At 44.4% G+C, this 16919-nt stretch overlaps 2 protein-coding genes across 3 annotated transcripts in view; one reads left to right on the top strand and one right to left on the bottom strand.

Moving 5' to 3' along the window:
- STXBP6 (syntaxin binding protein 6) overlaps nt 1–6992 on the bottom strand; it is a 93193-nt gene extending 86201 nt beyond the window's left edge. The window contains exon 1 of the mRNA XM_053381379.1: nt 6901–6992. The gene's annotated coding sequence lies outside the window, so the exon portion shown is untranslated. The remainder of the gene's footprint in view (nt 1–6900) is intronic.
- Nucleotides 6296–16357, top strand: LOC128410290 (uncharacterized). 2 transcript variants are annotated; one of them, XM_053381367.1, is made up of 2 exons: nt 6296–7331; nt 16008–16357. In XM_053381367.1, the coding sequence occupies exon 1, from the start codon at nt 6369–6371 to the stop codon at nt 7185–7187; it is 819 nt and encodes a 272-aa protein (XP_053237342.1). In that variant the 5' UTR covers nt 6296–6368; the 3' UTR covers nt 7188–7331; nt 16008–16357. The 2 variants fall into 2 exon arrangements, with proteins under 2 accessions (XP_053237342.1, XP_053237332.1); XM_053381357.1 differs by having other exon boundaries at nt 6296–7364.
- The last annotated feature ends 562 nt before the right edge of the window (nt 16358–16919 follow it).

Genomic DNA, 16919 nt, shown 5'->3' with positions numbered 1-16919 from the left:
GCAACAAGTACAAAACTAAAGTACACCATCTGAGAAAACAGGCATCAACCTCCCCCAGGTTTTTATCTCTCCTTCTTTCTCACTGCAGTGGAACAATAAAAGAGACTTAGTTTATTTGATGATGTTGTAAAGCCAAGCTTTTTTGTTTACATGTGCTAAGGGGATAATGGAAAGACCGATCCAATATTTCCTGAGAGCATTTTGGCAGCAAATATTTCCTGGATTTATTGGAGCTTTTTCAAATTAGTGCTGGGTTTTGTCCTTCTACGAAAATAAGTTCTTACTGCCCCCCAAAGCAAGATTCTGTGTCCTTTATAAACACTGCTCCTACGTCATACTGTTCATCTCAAATTACACCGAACATCGGGGGGGGGGCACATTCTGTACCAGGTGCCCTTTCTTTTACTTTCTGCTGCTACCAAACATGGCTGAATACAGAGACAGTGGGAAAATAATCCTTATGAAGTATCTGGAAGGCGAGCAGAAAAATTTCCTGGCCTGAGCCAACCAGCCTTTCCCATACTCCCGTATCATCTAAAGTTGAGGAAAACATCTCTAGAATGATATTTATGGGTGATAGAGGTGATTATGGGAGCAAGTTCCATGGTTTAACTATGCATTAAATGAAGGAGAACTTCCCTTTATCTATTCTGAACATTTCCACAATTAGCTCCATTGGATGTCTACCAGTTCTAGAGTCCTTGGTGGAATCCACTTTCTATACCTCTCCATTCAGAGAACAGTCCATTTATTCCCACTCACTGCTTACTATTTATCCAAGTCCTGATCCACAAGAGCACATCTCCTCTTTTTCCATGATTGATAAGCTTACTCAGGAGTCTTTTGTGAGATACTTTGTCAACTATGTCAACTGGATCACCTCTGTCTACAGGTGATCCACAGGACTTGCCCTTACAGAAGTCATGCTAGCTCTGCTTCAACAAGGCTTGTTATATGCTTGGTTATTTTATCCATAACAATGCTTTCCATCAGTTTACCCAGGGCAGATGATAAGCTAACTAGTCTGTGATTTCCAGGGTCTTCCACCCCAGATCCATTTTTTAAAAATGGTAATACATTGACTATCTTCCAGTCCTCAGGTAGGGAGGATCACCTGAGGGACAAGTTACATATTTTTGGTAGAAGATAATCAATTTCATATTTGAGTTCTTTCAGAACTCTCAGGTGGATGCTATCCAGACCTGGTGATCTGAAATACTGTATTTTGTCTTATTTGGCTGAGATGATCAGATTATCTCTTGCTACCACTATCTGCCTCAGTCCCTCAGATTACCCTCTTTCAAAAGTTCAGGGATGTGATCTGTATCTTCCATTGTGAGGACAGATGCAAAGATTGCATTCAGCTTCTCTGCAACCTCCTTAAGCACACTAATGACTCCCTTGTCATTCAAGAGTCAAAAGCCTCCCTAAAGAGTCCCTTGCTACTATTATATTTAAATATCTTGTTGTTGTTGGTCTTCATGTTTTTAGAAATGTGCTTCTCTTATTCTTTTAGTATACCTTGCACTTTATTTTTGTTCTCTTCACTTGGACAAGATTCCACCTGCCTCGCTTTTTAAAGAAGCCTTATTGCCTCCAATAGCTTCTTTAACTCTGCTTGTGAACCACACTCTCAGCCTCTTGGCCTTTGTGGTACCTCTCCTTATCTGCCACATACACTCCAGTTTAACTAATATTGCAGAAGTTGGAAGGGACCACGAGAGTCAAACAGCCCAACCCCCTGCAATGCAGGAATGTTTTGTCCAATGTGGACTTGAACCCACTACCCTGAGATTTAAGAGCCTCATGCTTACCAACTGAGCTATCCCAGCTATTTGTGTTTTCAAACAACTTTCAAGACATTTTGGAATGATCTGACCCTCTTGAGTTTGCTTTTAAACTTCCTTTTTACCAATCTCCACATTAGGGGGATGTTTCTCCTTTTGAAAACAAATGTGACTGTTGACTGACTGTGTAAGTTACACTGTAGAAATTGTACCTTCGTGTACTGTGATTTGTGCTCTTCATTTTAACCTGAAGGAGCTAAAGGTATTGCGGATGATGAGTTAAGGTCATCATCACATCCCATGTAACAGAAAATTGGTCAGTTAGCATACACAGAATCAGTAAGAAAAATGGAAAACATTTGCCTTCAGCTAGTATTATGTAGGACTATAAATGTATGAAGGGAAGGCCCTTATCAGTAGCTCCAAAAACATTTCAGTAATGGCAAGATTGGAAGAAGGGGGACAGATTTGGCAGGGGTGTGCGTATGACTGCAGAAATCAAGTGGTGCAACAGAAAACAAAGTGACGAGGAAATGGGAGAGAAAGCTATTTGGAATACCAGGTGGAAGCCTGGTGAAAATCTATTAATTAAAAACATATTCATTATACTTTTGACCTTCTTAACTGTTCACCTTAAAGTCCCTTTTGCGAACCAAAAGGCCTCATCATTAGCTCTTTGTGTCATCATGTAAGAAGCATACAATCCAGTGACATAACAAAAAGTTCTAGCAACCAATCATTTGGTTTAAATATAGGGAGACCAGTTATCTATCCAGCTCCTAACACAGCTGCTGCTCTCAAGGACGTTGACCTTACTTTAGGCATCAGACACTTTCTACCAGCCTTTTGTCTGTGTTTCAGAATGAGAGGCAAGGTGACTGTTAAAAGGAGCATGCCAAGCTTTCCTTCTGTTGCTGTCATGCTGGAACAGATTACAGAGAATGCCTTGCCTGTGTCTCAGCTCAGAGAAAGGGATAATCAATGCTCTTGGACCTTCAACTCTTGCACAATTCAAAAATACAAGCCTATTGCTGGCCAGAAATATACGTGAACACTGGAGAATGTCACACTAAAATCACACTGCTCAAACAAGGATGTTTGCTCAGTACATTATAGTAAGGAAGCAAGCCCCTCAAGTTGAACATTTAAAGTCAATGTGCTTTTGTTATATCAATAGTTAGACTGGTGAGGATTCAGAGACTGCACTGCATGAGACATTCCCAAAGAAATTAAAGCTAATTAACATTCCTCGCAAACTTCAGAGGACAGGAAATCACAAGGGCATCCACCCTACTGGAGTATAAATCATGCTAGAGACTATGGCATCACAGGAAGATATATATGCCTGATCCTGTTTCATATTGCAACTGGTATAGTAGGTTTGCTTAATGTGCAAACATTTGTGCCTTTTTCTGTTTACTTTCCATGGGCCTAGAGATTTATTTGGAACATGACAGTTTACTGTCAACTGTATTTGAGCTAACTTAATCTACTTTTTTACTTCTTTTATTCAGGAGGCAGTAGGTGACATTTGTGAATAGTGCTAAGATACTAACTGATCCCAAAGGCTACAGCGTACATGAACTGCAGTCATTTCTCTAATCAAGAGCACAAAGAAAGCTAGGTACTTGAAATGTGTGACTTATAAATAAGGTTATGATTTTTGGGTAGTGGCTGCGAAGCTAAAACTCAGTGAGTAAGTGGCCTTAGGACTCTCTCAGATTCAGTGCTCTCCACCTGCAATATGGGGATAACACTGGCCTATGTTACAGGGTTGCCATAAGGATTGCACGAAGATGACATACGTGAAACACTTTAAACACCCAAAAGCAAATGCCAAGTATCATAGTGGGTGGGCTCAAGTCTAGCAGTTTGGAAGTGAAACAGGCCCACCCAGAAACAAAGAAGTGGTTTCTGCATACCTGGATGCCTTAGTGACACAGAAGCATCATTTGTAAGTTAAAATAAAATTTTAATGGCCCATTAGCATCTTAACAAGAACCTACAGTAAGATATGACCCTACAGCAGGCATAGGCAAACTCAGCCCTCCAGATGTTTTGGGACTACAACTCCCATGATCCCTAGCTAACAGGACCAGTGGTCAGGGATGATGGGAATTTTAGTCCCAAACATCTGGAGGGCCGAGTTTGCCTATGCCTGCCCTATAGATAGGCTGCTTCTCAGCTACATTTAGCAAAAACCTCAAGCACTTCTAGCAACGTGTCATAATCCAACTCCTTTGGTTCAGTAAACAGGGTGAATACAGCAATATCTAGGCAATATGGCTGAAAACACACAGGAGACTAGTTAGCTATGCTTTAGAAAGCTAGGACAACTAACAAATAAAGCCATTAAAAATTGGGTGAGTCTGTGTGTGTATTTTTTTAAAACAGCAACAAAAGATGCACTGCAATGAACCCTGGGCTGAGAGGTGCAGAGGTGAAAGGCGACAGAAGCCACAAAACAAACAGGGGATTATGATGCAAGTTTCCTTGCATTTTAATTGCCATTATCCACAATAATATTTCAAACAAACAACACACCCCAATGTTCAGAGTATATTGGTTAATCAAAGAACACCGAGATGGTTAAGTGGAGAAGAAAATGCACAAACTAAAAATACACCAATGTGTATTGCCCTCATCACACAAACCAAGAGTTTCTGAAAATCTGGGAAGCCAAAAATCACGTTCTACCAATCTTCTGCATTAACAGAAAAATACCTTATATAGAAAATATCAAGTTCGCATCATGAGATCTTGTTCCTTAATAACTTCTCTTACTGAAATTAATGTGCCATGCCACAGTACAAAGGGAAACTAAAAGGAATTCCCAATGCAATAATTTCCTTTTTGTATTTAAGTCCACATGTTGTGAGAGGTGCAGCCAGCTAATATAAATAATGCTTCCCTGCCAAAAGTTTTGCTCAGTTTAGGCTAAGCTCCAATTATGTCAACAATTCAGTTAATTGAAAAGGGGCTTTTTCCTGAGCTTTTAGTGGATCTCCTTTGAACTCCAAGATACAACTTCCCAGCTCTTCAAAACACTTCCCTTTCACTCCAAACAGCCAATGAACCAAAGATAAGGGGAAAGGTCACCTTCCTTTTAGAAAATAGTTTCATAGCTGTGTTTCTGTCAGGGGGGCAATTATATCACAAAAAGGGAATATAAAAGGAGGTTAGAGTTGCAAGACAGTTTTAAACCTCTAAAGCAGCACAAAACAGAAGACAATATAGGAAAATGGAAGAGACCATGCAAATGAAAGCTGCTGGGTGTTCTGAAGGTCCAACATAGTTCTTATACTTCTATTCTTAATGCTACTCTTCCTACTTATAAGTACCTAAAAGGTGACTACTGTAAGAAATGCTTCTATGCCTTATTGAAGAAAATCAGGATGGTGCACTAGAGGCCCATACTTCACAATGAAGCAGAACAATATTTCAGAATACATGCCGGAATCATTCCTGTCACCAACTAGAACTCCGATGAGAGTCTTAAGTATTTGCTTGAATGGCAAAGGTACATTGGTTTTGCTGCTATTTGAGCTAAAAAAATATAACAGCAACTTGCTTGGGTCTCAAAAATAAATGGATGGTATAAGAAGTCAGAGAGATACACATGAAGAAAATTTTGTTTTTAATGGAACAGGGCGAGAGATAAATGAAGGTTTGTATGTTTTAATTAAATGTATGTTTAGCTAAGGCATAGACTTTTGCTCCACTTTAAGCATACTCTTTAGCTCTTAAAAAATATCCATGCTGGATTTGTAGCTGTGTTATTCAAAGCACATGCAATGAAAAAATATTAAGTGTGGTAACATTATCAGCTTCAGTCAATATATCCTACAGAGCTACAATCCTAAACACAAATTTAAATGAACTCTGTGGGATTTAAGATGACCAGCATCAGGCTATCTGTATATTTAGACCCCAGCATATCTACTTGATTACTTACAAACGTCCTCAGTATCTTTGGTTGACAGCAAGGAGCAAAACATCGAATAATCTAAGCACTGGGGGAGAGCTTCCATTTCTAGACTGCATAAGAATTTCTTGGACCAATTCCCAACTGTCTTCTAAGCTGCAAGTCCAGCATCTGACTAATGCATTCGACTGTGGAGAGACAAAACACATGCGGGGGAAGTCGACCAAAACGAAATGCAACTTCTTCCAAGAGTTGAGTAACGCTCCCACGGGCAAGCTCCCCAACCCCAGCAACTTTCTGCTTAACTGAGCAAGGATTAGGAAAGGGTTAAGAAGCATGCTCTGTGCACCTTTGGCTCCAGTGGCACCCCCCCCTCCGGCCAGGAATGAACAGAGTGGCCGGATTCCAGACGAAAGCCTCGCCGATTTGGCCCCAGGAAAATGGAGCCGGGCCAGCCCCGATCTCCCGGGTTCGAGTTCCCTCCCGCCCTTCCACAACCCTCCCCCCCCCTTTACGCACAGGAAGCGAAACCCTTTCCAACATCCCTAGAAGTCGCTGGGAAACGGCCAGCCCGCCGAACTTTTCCTTTCTTTTTCTGACAGCAGATACACACACCCAACAACAACTACTACTACTACAGCCTGAAAAGCTATGGAATGCGTGTCTCGATCCTGATCCAAACCTCGCCCACGAAATCGCGCCAGCGGGACCATTTTAGGCGCGCGCACCCCACCCGCAAAGCACGCTTCCAGCTGTATAAAGCCGAACCATCCCAAGCAAGTCTCTCTCTCTCTCTCCTCATGGCGCAAAGAGAGGAGGCTGGACGGGGCGAGCCTCCTCCAGCACCACCAGAGCCGGACGCAAGGCGCTCCTTCCCGGCAGCGCTAAATGGAGAGTCCACCTCCTCCTCCTCCTCCTCTTCGGGCTTATGGTTAACTGGGCTCCAGAAGGCGAAGGGAGAAGCGGCGGGAAGGGGCGCGGCGCCTCTCCCCGGCGGCCAGCTCCTCTCAGACGCCGCAGTTGTTCCGAAGCGACCCACAACTTTGGCGCGGGAAAAGCGCGAGGGACGCTCCGAAGAACTACTGCGGCAGGCGGCCAAGGCAGGGCGGCCCCTGCTGCGCCTGAGGAGAAGAAGGAGAAGGAGGCGGCTGCTGGAAGTTGCAGCTCCCTGCACTGACTGGGACCTACCTTCCCGCCGCTGCCCGGTCCTTCAAGCCGCCTTCTTCCCCGGCTTGGCTCTTTCTAAGCGCGGGGTGGGAACGCGAAAGGGCTCCCGCGCTGACTGGGAGCTGCCGGGCGAAGCTACAGGCGAGGCGCCCCGCTGCCGCGCACTCAGGCTCCTCGCGGGGAACGACGGCGCGCGGGCAACACAAACTCTCCGGCTGCCCCGTCAGGCTCTTCACTGGAGCGGCTCTCCGGCTGCTTTGCTTCGCCGCCAGGAGCAGCGCGGCGGCGGCGAGGCCACCCAGCTGTGAGCCAGAGGCGGGAGGGGAGCGCCACGTGCCCGGGCAGGGGCCAATGGCGAGACGGCGGCTCGGAGCTTTGCCGCTCCTAAATGCAACGCACCCGCCCGCCTTCTCGGCCGGGCGCATGTGACCACGTCGCCGGCTGGAGTTCAGGTGAGGGAAGCGCCCTGCAAAAGGAGTCGGCAGGTAGGTAGGTAGGCGGACTTCCTGCCCAGGCAGGAACACTTGGGAGTTCAGCTCTGGGAGCGAGCAAAAATTTTGGAGAGGGGAAAGGATTATACAAGGGGATGGCGGGTGGGAAAAAAACAATAACAACAAGGAATAGAAGAAGGGAAAGGGTTAAGAGAAGTAGGTACAGGAAGAGGAGGAAGGAAATAGGAGCACAGAGGAATGTCACCCAAAACAATGCTTCTGCTTTTTGGTTCTGGTCAGGGGCGGCCCAACACATTCCGCCACCTGAGGCAAAACAGGAATCATAGAATCTTAGAGTTGGAAGGGACTCCAAGGGTCATTTGGTCCAACCCCCAGCAATGCAGGAATCTCAGCTGAAGCATCTATGACAGGTGGCCATACAACTTCTGCTTAAAAACCTCCAAGGAATGCGCGTCCACCACCTCTCACGAGTCTATTCCACTGCTGAACAGCTCTTATGGTCACAAAGTTTTTCTGAATGTTTAGTCGGAATCTCCTTTCTTGCAACTCAAAGCCATTGGTTCGAGTCCTACCCTCCAGAGCAGGAGAAAACAAGCTTCTTCTCTCTTCCATGTGACAGTCCTTAAGATATTTGAAGACGGCTTACATACCTTCTTCTCTTTTCCAGGCTAAACATACCCAGCTCCTTCAAGTGCTCCTCATAAGGCTTAGTTTCCAGACCACTGGTCCTGTCAAAGGCAGCTTCTTCTCGCTTCTCTGGTGGCAGGAGGCACCCACAGTGGTGCCAGAGAACTGTGAGTGCCCCCTCCCACATCGCTGGAGAAGCAAGGCGAAGCAGTGACAGGAAGATCTCACAAGAGCTCTCCAGCAGGTGCCTCATGAGCTAGCCAGCCTTCCACATCGCCCCAGTGGCTTAGCATGGAGGGTACCAGGGAGGCTGTTGCCCCAGGTGCACCCCCCCAAGATCCCCATTGAGCAGCTTCTGGGCCCCTCCACCGCCATGCATGTGTGTAACATACCATGCGTGGCACTGAGCTCCCCCCTTGATGTGTGTCGGGCACAACCTGCCTCCACTGCCACCCCTGTCCTTAACTAAAACAAAACAGAGCGGCATCATTACTTCTTAAGACCTTGAACTGAGGCTGGGAAGCTGCTGGGAAGAGACTGATGGGAAGCCACCCATATATATATATATATAAAAGACTGTACCACCTCCCCTGGGCTCTGCTAGGTGGGAATGGGAGCCATGCAAGTAAGAGATGGCAATGTTGCTCCTTTTTCCATATCTTTGTCATACTTTCTGGACAGGCTCACGGAGAAGGCAGAGTTGCAAACAGCTGTCTTAGCCCTTTCACTGCCTCATCACTCGCACTCTGGTGAAGTTAATAGCAAATTTCCCCATTGGTGTCAGTAGGCCCCTTCACTGTTTAATGGAATTCAGTTGTAGTGTACAGGACTTTACAAACCAGCCCTATACATAAATTTTTGGAAGCTCCATAGAGCCATCCACCTTTATCCAAAGTGCCATATTCTGTGTAACTGCTCTCTTCTGAAAGGACTGTTCTAAAGCTGCTTTTAGAATAAAAGGGGAAAGTGTTTATCTCTTAACACTCCTGTATGGTAAGGAAGCAGTAATTTACAGATAAGGACGTAAGTACAAGGTAAGGCAGGTTATTCACTCTCAGGGTTACAAACACACACATTAAACTGACTAATCCGGCTACTGAATTTCGTAACTGAGGTTAGTATTTGATATTTTGGACTGTGGTTTTTTCAGGACAGTTAACCTCAATATGTACGTAATTGGTTTTGATGGTGCAATAAAGGGAAAAGGAGGCAGATTTTTTTTTTAGCATAGTCTTATTAAAATACTGAAATTGCATTCAAAAAGCAACCATTCAGAACTTAGTATAGAAAAATTGCTGCAGTGATAAGAAGTACCTAACAGTGTTAGAGTTGCAAACGGCAGCATTAAAAAACATTCAAAGTGATTATATTTTTGTAAACCGCTTTGAGGTTTTCTTACAGACAAGCACTATATACCGTAAATTTTGTTAAAATGGGGGGGGGGGGAATGCCTGTACTAATTTTTTCCCACTGCACCCTTAAGATGGCAGAACAACAACTACCAAGTTGTGAAGGGCTATATCACTTTGTAGTTTGCTCTTTGCCCACCAAAGTTTCTTCATTGGTAGATCACCTGACAAAGTTTCTTCATTGGTAGATCACCTGACAAAGCAAGCTTAAGCAATGAATGTTTCTTGCTTTGGATTTTTATTCCAGGAGTTCAGGGCAGGTCTTGAACTCACCAGATTAAAAAAAAAACTGAAATACATACTGGACACCACAATAAAAAGATCACACTAAAAATGTCACAACACAATCTGATTCAAACACTTAATTTAAACTTCCCTCTATTACTGTGTAATACTTTAAAAATTCTTAGGATTTTCTACTTTTCACAATAATATATATTTTTAGGCATGATCCACCCAAATTTAGGCATGCACATATCTAAAGCTGCAATCCTATACTCATTAACCTAGGATTAAGTGCCACTGAGCTCAGTAGCATATACTTTCAAATAGATGTGGGTCACCAAACTGTATTGTAAACATGCTTAACTTGGGCTGTTTCACGTATCCCCACAAATGGTAATAAATTTATTGGATAAAGGGCAACGCCCATGATGAAAATGATGTTTGCTGTGCAAATTTACTTCAGCTATTACATCATTCTTTCAGGTTCACAGGAGTTTCTTTTTCTTTTTTCACAGTGGGCTTGTGACTTTTCAGAAAAGGCATATCCACAAACAAATGGTAGTGCTGCAGAGAGCATAGCATGTTCTTTGTTGTGCAATTTTATATCAGAGTCAGTAGCAAATAAGCAGCCATGTAAAACAAGACTGCTATTCAGTCAAGGGAATCTGGTCTGACAGCATCATAAAATAGAAGACAGACACTTCAGTAGATTCCAGTATCAGCAAGAATCTTAATATACCAAGGACACCATTTTTATACTTGATTGCATTCCTTGGAACTACCCACAGAGTATAAAAGAAAGCACTATTCAAGAAAATTCTCCACCTATTTATTGTGTCTTGGTTTTCCCCTTTCATGTCTCTTGGGCCTTTGGCAGCTGTGGTGGGGTACCTAATCCAGTATGTCCAGTGTCTTCCTAGATGAAGGCTTAATGCTGGGAAAAGCTGCATTCTTGGTATTTCTACATGCAGCAGACAAAATATGGCTAGAGAACCATGACAGCCAGGAGTCTATTTGTAAGAGGGGGTAACACCCATGCACAGGTACCAGTAATCTTAAATGCCCAAGCCAAGATGGCAGTGCCTTCCAAAACCTTTATGTTAGATCTGAAGTGTGTGGGGGGGGGGAACCATGCCTTTCCCCCCTTTTGGTGTAATAATGCACAACTATTACCAAAGATACACTTCAGGACAAGCTTGGGTTTGGGGTGCTTTTTTTAACTGGTGTGTGCATCAATGCCCTCACACAAGGCTGCAGCCTTGATCCTCCAGTGTGGTACTATTTGGGTGAACAGGACAAGTGTGCTCTTTCCGGGTTCAGAGAGTGAATGTTTAAAGGTATGTTCAAAAGGAAGGAGAGTAGATTGATGGGAGCTCTATACAGAATCATGAGTCTCACCCTCTGTCACATTTCTGCTGGCCTCCACAGTGAAGGGTGAAAAGTGTGCAGCCTGCTTCAGTCATTTCAGGCTTTCTGCATGGTTTAGACTCCTGACAAGTACAGTATGCTGCCTGTCAGAGGCCTTCACCCTGTGGAACAAAACAGGGAAGCAATGGAGGGACGAGGCCAGCAAGCACATGCACCCGTTCTTACCCTTCCATCATGTGCAGATAATAAAGACTAAAATGGGATACCATTGGAGGTCATCAAGTCCAACTGCCTGATCAGAATGGGATCAGTACAAATGCAGCATGCAACTACAGCATGCCAGAGATCAGGAACAAGACCGAAAAAATATTTTATTTATCTATCTATCTATCTATCTATCTATCACACTCCCCCAACCATCTGGCTGGGTTTCCCCAGTCACTTTGGGCAGCTCCCAACAGAATATTATTAATAATGATGATGATGATGAAAAAGCAATAAAACACCAAACATTAAATACTTCCCTAAACAGGGCTGCCTTCAGATGTCTTCTAAAAGTCAGATAGTTGTTTATTTCCTTGACATCTGATAGGAGGGTGTTCCACAGGGCGGGCGCCACTACCGAGAAGGCCCTCTGCCTGGTTCCCAGTAACCTCGCGTCTCACAGTGAGGGAACCGCTAGAAGGCCCTTGGAGCTGGACCTCAGTGTCTGGACTGAACAATGGGTGAGGAGATGCTCCTTTAGATATACTGGGCTGAGGCCGTTTAGGGCTTTAAAGGTCGGCACCAACACTTTGAATTGTGCCTGGAAATGTACAGGGAGCCAGTGTAGGCCTTTCAAGACTGGTGTTATGTGGTCTCGGCAGCCGCTCCCAGTCACCAGTCTGGCTGCCGTATTCTGGATTAGTTGTAGTTTCTAGGTCACCTTCAAAGGTAGCCCCACGTAAAGCGCTTTGCAGTAATCCATGCGGGAGATAACCAGAGCATGCACCACTCCGGCGAGACAGTCTCCAAGCAGGTAGGGTCTCAGCCTGTGTACCAGATGGAGCTGGTAGACAGCTGCCCTGGACACAGAATTTACCTGTGCCTCCATGGACAGCTGTTAGTCCAAAATGACTCCCAGACCGCACACCTGGTCCTTCAGGAGCACAGTTACCCCATTCAGGAACAAGGAGTCCTCCATACCCACCCGCCCCCTGTCCCCCCAAAAACAGTACTTCTGTCTTGTCAGGATTCAATCCCAATCTGTTAGCCACCATCCGTCCTCCAACCGCCTCCAGAATGAAGGGTGCGTGAAATAGACAGCCTCTCTCTCACCGTCCCACTGCCCAGTTCCCTCATTTTGGAGAGGACTACATTCCTCCCATCCTTCATGTCACAATAAGATAAAGATGGGGTGTAGTCAGCAGCAGGGACTTCCCTTATAATCAGAGCAAGTACTTTTCTAGCGCCAAAATGTCAAAGAACTACACTAAGTCAAATTTAAATGGAATTAACTGGAAATGCCCCAGCAGCAATCTGAATATTGGATGCAAATTGAAGAGCACAAGAACAACATTGCAGTATTAGACCGGCTAGAGTCCAGCATCCTGTTTTCCACAACGGATAATCACAAGCAGGGCAATTGCATTCTCTTGCTGCTGTTCCTTTGATAGTGGAGGTAATACAGTCATCATGACTAGTACCCACCAATGATCTTAGTCTTCCATGAATTTGTCTAATTCCCCTTCCATTCAGGTTGGTGGCCAGTCTCAAAGTGTGTCCAGTGTATCACTCACTGTAGTTTTAACATTGGTAAAACAGCTGTAAAACAGCTGGCATATAGTAATACAATAGACTTCTGGATTGTGGGAAACCAGAGTCATTTGACTCAGTTAGCTCAGCTGGTTAGAGCACGGTGCCGATAACACCAAGGTCGTGGGTTTGATTCCCATACTGGCCACCTGCATATTCCTTCATTGCAGGGGGTTGAATTAGATTACCCTCAGGGTCCCTTTCAACTCTCCGATTCTATGATTCTTACTTAAAAATCTGGAGGAGGAGGAAAAATAAGATTTGGAGAGGTATATGAAATCTGGTAAACTGTGGCAGATTGCCAAAAATAGGATATTTCAAAGTAATTTTATTAGCTGTTGGAAAACCTGGTTTAGCTAGCAGCTAGATCGTACTTCAGATTGTGTAACAAATTCAGAAATCATAGTTGTGATTTCATGCACATCTTCAGTTGCCAGTACAATCCTGTTTTTAGCCTGAACCATGACTTCTAACCAGTGCTTTGTTTCATTAAAAAAAATGTTTAGGGGTACTCTCATTTTCCTGCTCATATTGAAATACTGCCCCTCAATGAGGCCAAACCTAGATTCACAAAATGTTTAGAGGTATCCATACCCCTGCGTCCCCCCAGAAAAAACCACCGCTTCTAACCCAACAAATGGAAGGCAGTGCACCAGCCATGTTTTGAGTGGAGGCCCATCTTGGATTTAAAGTTGATTTTGCTGCCTGCCTAATACTGCAGGAAGATGAGGGGTTACCAAGTGCTTGAAAGGCCACAATCCATGGCTAGTAGGCTGCATTTGGTGTGCTGGGTAATAAACGCAGACCTGAGCAGACCACGTGAATTCTAGTGTGGTGCTTTAATAAAGCAAGAGAACCACAACATAAAATTATGTGTCATTTGTCTGGCCTGCCTTGCTGTTAATTACAATCCAGTAATTATTATATTAGCCACGTGGAGAGGCTAATTGCAAATGACTGGCTGAATGGAAGTACCTGACCCTGATAAATGTAAATTCCACCCTGCTGGCCCTTTCGACCTAAGTTAGGCTTGTGCTTGAAGATCACTTGGAGGGCCAAAGAACCCACATTCACTGTAGACTGATCCCTCCCACCAGCCTGTATAGTTTGTGGTGTGATTTACTCACATCTGTTGTGTATGTAGTGCAATGGACTACAACCATTTAAGTTACTGACAACATCCCTGCTTGTAAACAGTAAGGTAAAAACTTCAGTGTACTACAGAGCTTTGGGCAAAGAAAAACATTAATTGATTGTCTAATATCTAGAATAAAGTTTCTCTCTCTTTCAGATCGTTTCAAGATTATAAAAGCATTCACTCCCAAGGAAATGGAAAAATGATAATTCCAAATGGAAATAAGAACAGCAAGAGCCTTGATGTATATCAGAAATGCTGCCACCTTTCAAAAACCTGTGATTTATTATTCATTATTATGTATTTAAAAGCACACCTTCTAAGTCTGGCATTTTGACTTTACTGAGTTACGTAAGGTTTTTACAAGGCTACTTAGAATGTAATCATTGCAAGCTAAAGGAAAAACTTAAATCAGGTCGGACAGCAATAGATAGGGACACTTTAGGCCTACTGTTTCCTGTAATACAGTTTGGTCCAAATGCTAATGATTGAGTGGTATATAAAAGAAAATAAATGAATGAATAAATAAGCAAGAAAGGGGGAGAGACAACCACAATTCCAAACAAAGAAAGAATGTGCAGTGCTTTAAAACTCTCAGCAATCATTTTAACAAAGCTACCGTAGATAAGAGGAATGGTCATGTCATAGTTGTCGCTTAAGCCCATGCTCCAAGCGTCTAACTGCCCTTTCCCTGACTGTTGCTCTGCCCTGCATATAGTGTTAAGCTGTGAGGTGCTTCAAATCAGGCCAGGCAATAATAGTTATGTGACAAAATTTAAAGGGGATGGATATGTGTACCTATTATTTACCAATAGCACCTCCATTGGCAGTGGCGGAGCAAACCAATCGGGCTCCTGGGGTGGCATGTGTGCCCTGTGCCCATGGGCGGGTCCAGCCGGGGCAGGATGCTCCATGGGGCCTCCAAGGAGTCTGCGTGGCTCCTCCCACTCAACCACCCTACAGCTGAGGGGGAGGCGGTGGGTGGGCCGTTTGGGGCAGCACAGAGCCTGCAGTTGCCCAAGCCACCGCGCCACTCCCAGGAGAGACACGTGGCTTGGGTGTGCTGCAGGCCCTGCGGTGAGTGCAACCCAGCATTTTGTCGTCCCCGGGGCGGTGACACCCGGGGCGGCCTGCCCTCACCACACACCCCTTCCTCCGTCCCTGCCCATTGGTGGTGCTGTGGAGCCGATCTGCACAATGATATCAGGAGCATTTTTAGGGGGTGGCCAGGAGGGCCAAACTCTAGGCTGGACCCTGGATCTCCTGCTCATTTCCCTTTAATTTAAAAACTTGGTTGTTGCTTATTTGTGAGCTGCCTTCCAACTTAATTTGCCCAGAGGCAATTCTATATAGAAATTCTCAAATGCGAATTTGGATCTGTGCCCCAAGTCCCTTTAGTGCCTAGAAATGACTCTGATTAGGGAACTTGAAGAACTGCTTGTTTCCACATATGCTTTCCTGTACATAGATTCATAGAATTGTAGATCACAACGGTGATCTAGTTCAAACCCCTGCAATGCAAGAATCTCAGCTAAAGCATGCATGATGGATGTCTATTCAACCATGATGTGCAATTCAGGCCCTTCTTAGTGACCGCTGCCAAGAAGGCTTACCTTATGCCTACTATTATATTTTTTGGGACCTACTATTATACAGTATTTTGGGCCAGGTGAAAATATTCTTTTTTTTCTGGCTTGATTTGTTGTTGTTTGCTGTTTTTTTTTTGTTTTTTTGTTTTTGTTAATTGCTTTCATGCCACTTTGAATTTTGGATTGGATTTGAAGAAGGGTTTGGATTTGATATCCCGCCTTTCACTCCCCTTCAGGAGTCTCAAAGCGGCTAACATTCTCCTTTCCCTTCCTCCCCCACAACAAACACTCTGTGAGGTGAGTGGGGCTGAGAGACTTCAAAGAAGTGTGACTAGCCCAAGGTCACCCAGCAGCTGCATGTGGAGGAGCGGAGATGCGAACCCGGTTCCCCAGATTACGGGACTACTGCTCTTAACCACTACACCACACTGGCTCTCGAATTTGTTTTTATCTTTGCTTATTGCTTTTATGCTTCTGTTCTAAACCTTTGTTGCTTCTAATGTTTTGTTTTAAATTGCTTTTACTGCAGTTTTTGCTTCTTTGAAAGGTGCCCTGGAAGTCTGTTGAACGGAAGGGGTGGAAAGCCAATAAATAAATAATCTGATGCAGCGGACTCTTGGCTAACTGACTATTGATATCACCATGAAAAGAATAACACCATAATACATCTCACATCGTCCAACTTCACCTGAAGCCCTCCCAGAATTGCAAGGCATGGGACTTACAGACATTCTTTGAAGATTGTATCTTTACCCAGCCTGCAGAGACTGTCAGATGCCTGACAGTACGAGTTATAGAGGTTTGCACCTCTATCTGGATGAGTGATGGTGTAACATTGGAAATATTTATTGTAATAAATATATATTTTCTTTTTCAGAATTGATCACATCCAGGGCTTTTTTTCAGCTGGAGCCAATGGAGCCAACTCCAGGAGGCCCAGGCACACACAAAATTTTTGCTTTGGGTGCCCGGCCTCTGCACCCCCCTCACCGCCATGTCTCACCCACCAACCGTCGCCTTCTCACGCTTCAGCAGAGCACGCAGGCCCCAGCTCAGTTTCCTCCTCAGGGCCCACTGTGGCCATGGGCATGCTTCATGCTGTTATAGCGCCAGCACACACACTGGGAACCCACAGTCTGGGGTCAAAGTTGGTGCCTCTGGCTGGAACTCACCTCTCAGGTGAGCACCCTTGCTTCTAAGAGAACAAGGGAGAAGTTCGTGGTGAGCTCCAGCACATCTTTTTCTAGAAAAAGAGCACTGCTCTGATCACATTTTGAGGAGAGGGGAACAAAACAAATCACACTGCTCAGTGGAAATAAGAGGAAATCGTGTTGCACAGTTAAAATCCTAGAACTTAGTATCAGCTTTTGGTTGGAGAAATAATTTAAAACTCATTACAGTTAGAAAGGCCATATCTACTAATATCTGAAGCTGGGAACAC

Source organism: Podarcis raffonei, chromosome 1 (assembly GCF_027172205.1).
Source record: "Podarcis raffonei isolate rPodRaf1 chromosome 1, rPodRaf1.pri, whole genome shotgun sequence".
In the NCBI taxonomy this organism is placed as follows: domain Eukaryota; kingdom Metazoa; phylum Chordata; class Lepidosauria; order Squamata; family Lacertidae; genus Podarcis; species Podarcis raffonei.
Note: the sequence above shows the minus strand (reverse complement) of the source record. Positions and strands in the feature narration are given on the sequence as shown.